General features: G+C 50.7%; 3 protein-coding genes across 3 annotated transcripts; 1 reads left to right on the top strand and 2 right to left on the bottom strand.

Annotated features, from left to right (window-relative positions):
• Window positions 1–204: 204 nt before the first annotated feature.
• On the top strand, window positions 205–2,430 carry LOC27207936 (N(G),N(G)-dimethylarginine dimethylaminohydrolase 1). The gene is made up of 5 exons (XM_016183564.3): window positions 205–376; window positions 894–1,216; window positions 1,279–1,376; window positions 1,526–1,750; window positions 1,820–2,430. The coding sequence occupies exons 1-5, from the start codon at window positions 342–344 to the stop codon at window positions 1,943–1,945; spliced, it is 807 nt and encodes a 268-aa protein (XP_016039172.1). The 5' UTR covers window positions 205–341; the 3' UTR covers window positions 1,946–2,430.
• Window positions 2,431–2,482: 52 nt separating this feature from the next.
• LOC27207364 (adhesion G protein-coupled receptor A3) lies at window positions 2,483–8,868 on the bottom strand. The gene is made up of 3 exons (XM_016183062.2): window positions 8,248–8,868; window positions 7,963–8,181; window positions 2,483–7,905 (listed from the first exon to the last, which is right to left on the bottom strand). The coding sequence occupies exons 1-3, from the start codon at window positions 8,664–8,666 to the stop codon at window positions 2,994–2,996; spliced, it is 5,550 nt and encodes a 1,849-aa protein (XP_016039171.1). The 5' UTR covers window positions 8,667–8,868; the 3' UTR covers window positions 2,483–2,993.
• A 258-nt stretch (window positions 8,869–9,126) lies between these two features.
• On the bottom strand, window positions 9,127–10,929 carry LOC27207114 (putative inositol monophosphatase 3). Its single transcript, XM_039296645.2, has 2 exons — window positions 10,015–10,929; window positions 9,127–9,932 (listed from the first exon to the last, which is right to left on the bottom strand). Exons 1-2 carry the CDS (start codon window positions 10,541–10,543, stop codon window positions 9,394–9,396), a joined length of 1,068 nt encoding a protein of 355 aa, XP_039152579.1. The 5' UTR covers window positions 10,544–10,929; the 3' UTR covers window positions 9,127–9,393.
• Between the last annotated feature and the right edge of the window lie 298 nt (window positions 10,930–11,227).

The following is an 11,227-nucleotide window of genomic DNA, read 5'->3' as shown; positions in this document are numbered from 1 at the left end:
TTTTTTGGGTCAATTATTATGGAAATGCATAGAAAATTCGCATTTCGTTCAGTTATATATATATATGCTTATCCTTTTTAATTACTCATTTATTTGATTTGCAATACTACATTTAAGAAACAAGAAGTGTAATTTTCCGTTACTAAATCATTTCAATAACTTTTAAATATTTCCAGTGAATGGCAGAGTGACCAGTGCGCTGGAAGAATTGCCTTTACTGGCATTCGCAGCGAGGTCACACTGTGCCCAACTGAATCCAATCCGAATCCCCATCTTCGCATCCGCATCTGCATCTGCATTCCGCCGCCCAGGACGAGCACCCAGTGGCCAATCCGCCGACCATGTCGCCCAAGTACACACATGCGATTGTGGCCAGGTGAGTGGAGCCCAGATTCGTCGCAATTCGACGGATTGGCGCATCCGGAGGAGGGAGTGCCCCAGTGGCGCGGAATTAGGTCACCCAACCAATCGTTCGTGGGTACACATGCCAGTGGGTGGGGCTGCACCTTCCAAGGTGCCCAGTTCCTGGATCCTGTATTTAATACTATCTGGTTTTGATATACCCACACTATCTATCTGATTATTCAAATCTATCTGTAGCTATAATAGAACTTATAAATCTGAGGATACGAATTTTGAAGTTATACGTTTAAAAATACAGTTTCATGTTTACCAAGCACACATCTACAATAGTTTCTCCCACAATCATTAAGCAATGCTTAAACAAAATGCTTAATAATAGCATTAATAAATTAATAACTTTCTTAGCAAACCATAAGTCAATAAGGAATAGTTAGCATACAAGTACATTTACCCACTCGTTTATCCACTCAGACACTCCCGTATTCGCGCCTCAATTAGTACACCCATTGTTAACCGCTTTAAATCCGTAGAATCTCGGATGCCCTGCTGGAGAACGGGAAGTTCGATGTACAACTGGCCAAGCAGCAGCACGAGCAGTACTGCACCCTCCTGCGGACCATTGGCCTCGATGTGATTGAGCTGCCGCCGGATGACCAGCTGCCCGAGGGCGTATTCGTCGAGAACAGTGCCGTGATCTGTAACGGAGTGGCCCTGATCGGAAGATCGGAGCATCCCAAGCGGCGACTCGAGGCCGAGAGCATGGCCATTATCCTCAAAAAAGAGCTGGACATTCCGGTCATCGAGATCGAGGATCCGCAAGCTCTGCTCGATGGTGGCGATGTGCTTTTCACGGGTATATATTTCATTTAAAGAGATACCATGTTCCATTATTAAGCATTGTATTAATTGCATTAGGTCGTGAATTCTTCATTGGCATCTCCAGTTTCACTAACGAGGAGGGAGCCCGGGCGGTGGCCATGGCCTATCCCGAATATCCAGTGACGCCGATTCGGGTATTGTTATAATATTATATTATATTACTACATATTACTACAATTGAGCAACCATCTGTGAACAGATCTTTGGGATTGTCTATTAAAGCTCCCCTTTCTATTATATTTGCATATATTACAACCATTCAACCATTATTCATCGCATTCAGGTCAACGGCACCAAGAGGCTGAAGTACTATGTGACCATGGCGGGGCCGGAAGTGCTGTGTGTGAGCAGTAGCCCCACCTGCCAGGAGATCGTGAAGCGGATGGAGCGCGAGGCCATCTGCACCTACCAGAAGTTGACTCTGCCCGAGGAGAGTGCGGCCAATATGCTGTACATCAACGGAACGATCGTGCACAGATCGCCGACGGAAATTCCAGAAGCCTACAAGGTCAGCATCGAACGCCAACCCGTTCTAATTAGACGCCGTGCTAATTGTTATGTTTCTTCTTTCGGGCAGACTTTAAAAGAGAAAATCGACATTCCAACACGCAACATAAATATTAGTGAATTTAGCCAATATTCCAGTGGTCTGACCTCGTCGTGTTTGTTGCTGCGACGCTGGAAGTCCATACGGAGCCTGTGAATCTCTCTGGGAGCTGAGAGGATCACCCGACCGGAGTGAGAAGCATTGCCATGAGAAACATGCACAACAGCCCCAAGGAGCGGGAAACTGGATGCATTCCCTGCTCTGTCCAGGCATCAGCAAAATTGTATTATCTTATTATAGTTTATACACATCTCTTGTTATTGTTACAAATTAAGATTAAACCTTTGACGCTAATCAAACTGATCGTCGCTGAGGCGTCGCTGCTGTTACTTTCCCAGCCCATTGTTACGTTATAAGTTGTGTAATTCAATCAGAGCTGGAAAGTATCATCGCCGTCGACGTCCAGATAGATGATCGCCATTCCTCCACTCACACTCCATGACGATGTTGAACGGATATCATTGTATTAATATGGTAAAATTGCTATTATGTATCTACTTTACAAGTAGTTTGTTGAATGTGTTCACTGTCTGTCCTCGAAATAAATGCAACATTTGTAATCTCTTCTTAAAAAACTTAAATGCCACCACTTAAATGCATCATTTGGGATTGGTCAATGGAAACGCCGGTAACTTTAAGTGAACATTTCATTTATTTATATCTAAATATAAACTTAGCCTACATTTAAATGCATTTTGCTTTATCAGAATTTAAAACTTATCAAATGTGTGTAGGACTTTGGGTGGGGATGCGGTGATTTCTTAGACATTGTGGATGACTGATCGATGGACCATCTGGTTGGATGAAGTTTTCTCCGGTGAGTGTGAGACTTGGTGATCTTTGTGGAGTAATACTAGTCATAATAAATAGGGAGCCCTTACTATAATTACAAGTTCAGTTAGCTGGGTTTTGAGTGGGCGAAACTTAGGATATAAGCCCACTGCACATACATAAACATATATATATATATATATATACATATATATGCATATTGGCGAGTGGCAGTGGTACTAAAATACTTTGGGACTGGCACGTCAATCTTTTGGATTGACGGCCAAGCGGGGAGGCGGGCGGTAAGGTTATACATCTTGTATATATCTATAATCTATATACAACTAACTAGGGTTGGGCTGAGTGGGCCGAGCTAGCTGGGAAAGGGGCGTGGCTCGTTGGCCGCCCTGGGATCGATGTACGAGATCACGCTGCTCTGGCTACTGTCATCCTCTATCGTCTCGTTGAGATTTTCGTTGTGGGAATTGCTCAGTGGCTTCGCTTCCATCTCCATCTCCTTCTCGCGATCGCGCTCTCTTTCTCTTTCGAAGCGCTCGACGGCCTCCTGCTTGTTCCTCAACGGACTGCGGCATTTGATGGCCTCGTACAGCTCGTCGATGGAGGTGTCCTGGTCATGATCGTGATGGTGGTCCTGCTCGGCATCACCTGCCACCCTCTCGCCACCCGTGGCCGCCACGAACTCATCGTCGAACTCGTTCAGCACATCCACATCTGCATCGCTGGCATTCGAGGATTGATAGCAGCGAAAATCATCGGTTAGGGTCAGATTCAGATCGTTGTCCGCCTGGGGAGCATACAGTCCATGGCTTCGGATGCTAATCTCCGAGTTTTGGTAGTTCAGATCGCTCTCGTTCGTCGGACTGCCGGATAGCAGGCGACCATCGTCCTCCGTGTCCACCGTAGCCGTCGGATGATGGCCCTTCAGCTGACTGAGATTGCTGCTGGAGCAGGAGTAAATCTGGCGCAACTGCTGCTCCTCCAGGGTGCTGCCCTCGTTGACGGACAGCTGGCTGGACTCTTGCTGGTCGCCTAGGCTATCCAATCCGGGTGCGTTTGCCCCACTGCCTCCACCACCAGCCAGCATCTCACTGATATTATTCAGCGACTTCGACTGCTGCTGCTGACTGAAGCGGATAAGGACACTGGGAAAGTCGTCCTCCAACTGGATGCTATTAGTGGTGGTAACCTGCAGCGAGTTGGACACGTATATCTCGTGCTTCTGGAGGAGCGGCTCTTCAAGGCTGACTTCCGGCAAGCCCAAACTATTCATAGCCTCCAAGCTGGGCTGTTTGACGGGCGTGGAACTCATGGGTTGATGGGATGATCCTCGGTTTCGGAACAGGCTGCTCATCCCGCTAGCTGGCGGCAGAGTATTGGCATACAATGGAGCATGTTCGTCTAGTGAACTGGCGTCTTCCTCCTCCAGTTCATGCTCCGGTTCCTCCATTGTCGCCGGCGTCTGACCATGCTCCTCCTCCTCCTCCTCTTCTTCGTCGTCGTCCAGCTCGTGCAGCGTTTCATCCAGCAGTGAAGGTGTTCTAGTCCGTCCATTGGCCCTCAGTTTGATCACCTCATGCTGGGGAGTCAATGTCTCCGGGATGTTGGTGTAGATATTGGCCTGCATGATCTTGGACGCAGACGAGGCGCTGGCAGGCACAAAGCGCTTAAACTGCATGGAATCCCCACCGGAACTCATAGCACCCATGTTCCCGTGTTCCTTGGGAGCTCCAGCCATCGGCGAGCCCTGATTCTTGTAGTGCAGATTGGTGTTATTTATCTTGCTGCCGCCGGCCAGCATTGTCATCGCATTGTGGTGCCTACTGTACAGCTGCTCCGAACTGGCATCGCTCAGGCTGTGCTGGCTGTGGAGCTGCATTTGCATTTGCATCTGGAGCTGCATCTGCGGCATTGTCTGGCGCTGCAGCTCGAAGTTGTTCCGCTTGGCCAGGCGCTTCTGCTTCTTGAAGAACTTTCGGGCCACGTTAATCTGGTTGGGATTGTAGAAGATCTCCGCCGAAGGTATGAGGTCGTGACTGGAGCCGTGGAGCAGGGCGTTCAGGCTGTGCGGTGGCACCGGTGCTCCACCGGTTGAGCCAGAAACTCCGCCAGCCGCTGCACCACCGCCTGCTCCTTGCTGACCGCTGGTGTTGTTGATTATAGTAACGCCGCCGGCACCGTTGGCCTGGAGCAGCTGCTCCTGCTGACTCCTCGTTTGACTTCTCGTCTGGCTGCGCATGCTCCTCGAACACTGGCTATTCGAACGCGAGCCCGCCGAATTGTTGGCCTCGTACAAGCTGCCCGGTCCGGGATTCGCCTTGTAGGCTACAATGGAGTTGCTGATCATGGCCGTTCCGGGTCCAGGCATCATGCTCGACGGGTGGGCACCCCTCGCCTGGCTGCCATTGTTGTAGGTCACCAGCTTGGCGGGTATGCTGCGTCCATCTCTGCCCTGCGACCATGCCTGGCGAGCATCGTTCCTGCTCAGGTTGTAGAAGATCAGCAGGAAAATGCCCAAAACCGAACAGCAGCCGGCGAAGGATAGCACGTAGAGCTCCTGACCACCATTCACGTAGGCAGCTGCGGACAACCAGGCGCCGGCATACAGGACCAGGAAAATGAAGTGACCACGCAAATGCGAAAGGTTCGAGCGTTCGAAGTCGTCTACAATGCTGCTCAATGGATTGCTGAGCGTGCTGTACTGCTCCTGCATGTGATCCTGCTCCTTGCGACCACCATGATTGCCAGATCCGCCTCCGATCGCCGCTGTCGTGGCACTGCCATTCGCATCCAGCCAATCCAGATCGATGTGCTCCGTTGCCTGCGTATTGTTGTCCGAATACTGACGATTCTGCTGATGTTGCATTTGCAGTTGCAGCACATTCACCGCCTGCTGACTCAGCTGGTAATAGATGCACAGGGCCAAAATGCCGCAGAAGATGACGAGAATGACGGCTGGCACAAGGAGTGCATTCAGCGTGGTGGAACTGTGCAGGAAACAATAGTCGTAGGTTGCGTACTCCGCCAGATTCACAGCACTGCTGATGCCGCAGATGAGCAGCGCGATGCCCCAGCCCACCAGGTAGATGCCCAGAATGGGTTTTCGCTCTCGCTCCCGTTGCGGCTCCATATCCTGACCCGGGCATTGTCCCTGACCGGATGTTGTCGTCTTGGTCAGTCGCTTGTACATGCTACTCAGGCTGACACAAACCCACAGCAGTACGCACAGTCCGAGGTAGTGCATCAGCAATCCCAACAGACGGCACTGCGGCTGACTGGCCGTTTGGTAGATGCCCAGCGAGAAGGCCAGGGCCAGTGCACCCAGGGCCAACCAGGTGTTGACCAGAGCATGCCGCTGTACCCTATTGATTCGCACAGCTCTGCCGAAAACAGCAAAGGTCACCGCATTGAAGGCGCAGCAGGCGAAGAGTAGACCGCAGCCAGCGTACACTGCAGCCGGTGGATGTCTGAAACGTGCGCCCGACTCCTCGCTACGGAAATCATTCAGATACAGGCTCCGCTGCAGCAGGCCATAGTAACCGGTGCGACTGCAACTGAACATGACCAGAGTGCGATGCTGGTAGTGCTGTTGGCAAACGCTCGTCTCCCAGCGCTGCTCATCCGCATCCCACCAGGCGGGTTGAGGCGCACTCAGTGGATTGTGATACGGGTGAGCTCTCAGCATCACTGTTACCCGTTGCTGGTACACATCCTCCTCCGGATCTAGCTCGTTATCGGCCCTAAACTGCAGCGCCTCTCCATCGCTGCTGTACGCCAGTATTCCAATGATGGCGGAAGACAGGGATTCATTGTGGCTTCCTCGCAGATTTGGCAACAGTTTGCCATTCCTGTGCAGCGAGATCATCAAGCGGAGACTACGGATTGTCGATGTAGCCGGCAAAGTGGTTGAGCTATTTCCAATTACACTATAGGGCAGCTGGATTGCGGCATCGATATCGCCATGCTCATACATGGGTATCGTATCGTTGGCACTGTTGCACTGGAAGCCTCGCGGACTTTGCTCCAGCCAAACGCATGACAGGCTAACGAAGGCATCCAAGCTGATGTTAAAGAACTCGACGAATAGGTTGCGCTGCTGGGCAAGCGATCCACGCCAGGGTATCATCTCCGCGGGCAGCGGTTCCGCCTGGGTGCTGGCCAAGGCCAGGCGCATGGCCGAGGATTCGACCACGTGGAGCAGCCGCTGCCCAGTTCCCTGCTCGGACTGTGCGGCTCGAAAGAGATGCGCGGGCAGGTTAAGCAGTTGCGAAACTATGTCCATCAGCAGGTGACTTATCTCTTGCTGTTGCTGCGGCTGCTCCAGTTGATCCAAGTACTTGACCAACGTGCGTGCAATGTACTCCAAATCCATGGGATCTCGTATGCGATTCAGCTGCGTCTGCGCTTGCGTAAAGTTGTGCAAACGGCGTGCAATCTCCAGCGCATTCTGACCCTTCGTCAGCGTAAGATTCACCTTGGCGAACTGCTCCAGTATGCGTGTCGTCTCGCTGACGTACACACAACTTTCCGTATCCAAATTTAGCCACTCACCCGACGGCCCGCACTCATGCGAAGCTCGGCGGGCTTGCGTGGCATCGCTGGGCTCCTCCACGCACTCCTGCAGCACAGTCTCGCCCCGCATCGTCCTGGGCCAGTGGTAGGTGCCCTTGTTCGTGTGCACCACACGAGCTTCGCAGTACAGCGTCCCTTTGGCCACCACATGCAGAACGATGGCCTGCGATAGATTCGCCTGCTGGCTGCGCAGCGTGCAATCCCACATGCCTGTGTGATTCTGGGTTAGGCTGGCAATGCGCAGTATCGATTGCAGTATGCCCGAGTCTGTGGAATGGCGAGTCTCCAGGTTCACATCGCCGAAGACTTTGGTGGGATCCTGGTAAATAATATCCTCGGTGGAGTTTTTGGCTCGTATCTTCTCGGACCAACCCCAGAACACATAGGCCTTGGTCGGCAGATCCTCGCTCTCCCTGGGCACACCAATGGCAACGCGTGGGGCGTGGCACTTGAGCTGCAGCTCATCGCCCTCAAATGCCACCTGATTCTGGCTGGGAATTAGCTCGAGTAACGGTTGCAGCAGCGTCTCACAATGGAAATCCTTTCCCACGCGCAGTTTCTTTAGCGGCATGCCTCGAAAGTTGCCCGGCGATTCGCATTTTGGTGGCGGCTGTAGACGCACTTCGCGGCTGCTCGACCAGGCGATCAACCAAATCAAACCGCAATCGCAGGCCAAGGGATTTCCAGACAGATCGCTGTAAGAAGATGATATCAATTAGAATATAATAACTCAGAATGGATATTCAACTTACAGCAACTTAAGCTTGGGCATTTGGTCAAAGGTGCCCTCATAGATGTGGCTAATGGCATTGCCGGCCAGCTTAAGCTTCTCCAAATGCGCCAGACTATCCCCGAATGTGTCTTTGTCCAGTTCGGTGAGCAGATTGAACGACAAATCCAGACGCTTGAGTTCAGTAAAGTTTCGAAAATCCTCGGCGGTTATCAGTGCAATTGAATTCTTGCTGGCATTGCTATAAGGAAAAGTAAGTTATTTCCATTTTAGAGGAACACCAGGGGGCAACTATCGAATCACTTACATGCTGACAATACTGGTCACATCCTCTCCAAAGTCCAACTCTCGCCAGTTGGTTATCTGCTGCTCATCGCAGCGAATCTTTAGGCTGTGTATGTTCTCCGCTGTGCTCCGGCAACTGCATTTCTGTGGGCACGATGACGCTGTTCCTGGTCCCGTCGCGATGCCCGTTTCGGGATTTTGGGGGAGCTCCGTATCTTGTGGCATCTGCACTTGCACCGCCTGGCCCCCCTCTGCTACGCTCGACGTCGCCGTCGCCGTCGCCGTCGCCGTCGCTGTCGGCATCAGATTTAGGAAGAACAACAACAAGAGCAGCAGTAACGCGAGAAGGGGGAGGGGCAGCGGTGGATGGCTTGATGTGATGGGTGGAGAAGGAGAAGAAGGGGGGCGATCTCCACGCCCCTCTTTCGTTTGGCCGCCCATTTGGATCGATGCGAGTGATTACATGCCGGGCGCAGGTAGCGCACATTTAATTAACAATTTTCGATTTAAGTAAACGCATTATAAGCAACAACAATAATACACTGCGCTTTTTTTTTAGTTTATACAAAAAAGTGGTACGCTTAGTGTGACCGTCGAACTATCGATAGATAATACCGCCCGGTTGTAAAAAAATACGCAAACTATAAAAATTGTGAATTGTGAGTGCAGTACACTCTTGGTATATCGATAGCTAGCGTGGTTCGGTACCTGGCTAATTATGGAGTAAAACTCGACTATTTAAAAAATGAAATTGAAGTAAACAAATTTCCTATTGCTAAGAAACAGGTAATATTCTTTAAATTTTTAGCTAGTATGGTGGGTATATAGCTAATGGGTATATAAAGTTTACGTTTTAGGGGTAAAGTCTGTACCCATTTAATGTTAGTAAGAAGTGCGTGTGTTCAGTTTAAAATAAGTTTATTTTGAGCCAACTGGGCGGTTTGGTTTGGTCCGGGTTCATGACCCCGCCGCGCCGCCGCACAACCAACGTAATTATGCAAAAAAAAAAGAAGCACACGCACAAACAAACACTGAGATTACGAAAAACAGGTTTCCTTCTTTAAACTTAGAGCTATTTTTGAATGCTGCCTAAACGATCTGGGCGAGGGGATTTCCTCGGGAAGGGTTAGAATCTAGGGGAGCTATGGTTCCAAGAGGTGGCCAGCCTCTACGCCAGCTTGCCATTGTGCGCTTCGCGATATTTGGACAGCTTGTCCATGTACTCGTCGTGCTGCTCCAAGGTGGCCAGCAGACCCTCCGTATTGACTGGCGATTCCTCTGGTCCGTAGTTAATCAACTGATCATTCAGCGTGGTCATTGTGCCGCCCAGTGCGTGCAGAATGGCATCGCCGGCGCATATGTCCCACTTCTTGATCTTCGACGTGTGCAGATAGGCGGTGGCATTGTTAGCCACCACCTGGAGCACCTTATAGCCAGCTCCCGCCGCCGTCAGCAGGCTGACATTCTCGCCAAAGATGCCTCTCGCCAGATCCTTGGCACCCGCCGTGTGGGATCGCGAGACTGTAATGATGGGCGCCTGATTGTTTGGCGAATGCTGCGGATGCAGATTGGACAGGTACTCGGACATCGAGTTTCCCACCCACGCCCACGCGGTTTGTCCATTGAACGGGCTGTGGATCACGCCGATGATGGGTCTTCCGGCCACCGCCACGCACACCATAGTGGTCACGTACTCGTACAGCTCCTCTGTGGATTGAAAAACGAAATTTATCTCCAGAACAGACCAACTAGATTGTATAATATAAATAATTATGGAAGCCATCCTTACCGGTGAACTCCTTGGTGGCATCCAGCGGATCTACCCAAACAGTGACATCCTGGGCATTTACGGTCACATCCGGTATCTGTGCGGTCTCGTGGAGGACCGTTGGATCCAGATCATAGCCGTGCGCCTGCTTGCAGTGCTCCTTGTCCTCCTCGGAGAAGATTTGTACGCGGGGAAAGATTCGCTGTAGGCCCTGCTTCATCACACAATGTGACCGGCCGTCGGCATCCGTGAACGGATCATTGACGCCCTCGTCCGTCTTGCCCTTGCTGCGCTCCTTCAGCTGGCGACTTCGGGCCACGTCCAGTACCTCGAGTCCGCCACGCTGGGCGGCCTGTATGGCGGCTATAAGCATCTTGCGTAGATTGACGCGGCTGGGATTGTCACTGCGCAGCATGCCGTAGATCGCCGGCCGCTCCTCCTGGTGGAAATTGAGGAAGTAGACCAGGACAATGGTCAGCAGGATGGCCACAATGGTGGCCGGCAGCCGGTTGATGCGAATGGAGCGTCCGTTCATCTTGGCCTCGCTCATGGATCGCCCGATTTCTCTATATTCAATCTACTATATACTAGACTATATACTATATTCTATTCTATTCTATCTATGCGTGTATCAGTGTGCTGTCGTATTTGCCAGATCACCACATTGAGATCAAGCAGATGCTGTCTTGAAAAAACCCTCGCAAGAACTAAAACGAAAAACACTTGATGATGGCGCGTCGGTGGGTGTGGACGGCGGGGGCGGGGGCACAGGTGTTTCTTTATGCTCTTCAAGGCGAGGGGGGAGCACAGGTGAGCTATGCTCGGTGCCGATCTATTCAATTCCACGTCCACGTTGCGCGTTTTTTCCCCCAAAAACAGCCCCAAACAAAACCAAACAATAACAAACTAGAGCTGGCACTGAATCGATAGGCGCCATCGATACATTCAGAACAGCGAATGTGTGTGAAGATCAATATTTGTAAAGATCAGAGGTATTAAATTATTTATTTCAGCTTATGTAATAACATAAAACTTGGGATTCCAATATCTTGACCACAACGTAGTCGAAAATATCGATACTTAGCTATCATTGGTACTATATACGAAATAAAATGTCAGTCGGCGAAATGATATTATCATGTGATATATAGTGCATATACAGTGCATTTTCGATACACTCAATTATATTAGAAATTCGATTTGGTGCTTTTATTTAGGTTCACTGATAAAATAA

This window comes from Drosophila simulans, chromosome X, assembly GCF_016746395.2.
Source record: "Drosophila simulans strain w501 chromosome X, Prin_Dsim_3.1, whole genome shotgun sequence".
Classification (NCBI taxonomy): Eukaryota; Metazoa; Arthropoda; class Insecta; order Diptera; family Drosophilidae; genus Drosophila; species Drosophila simulans.
This window is presented reverse-complemented; position numbering and strand designations above follow the sequence as displayed.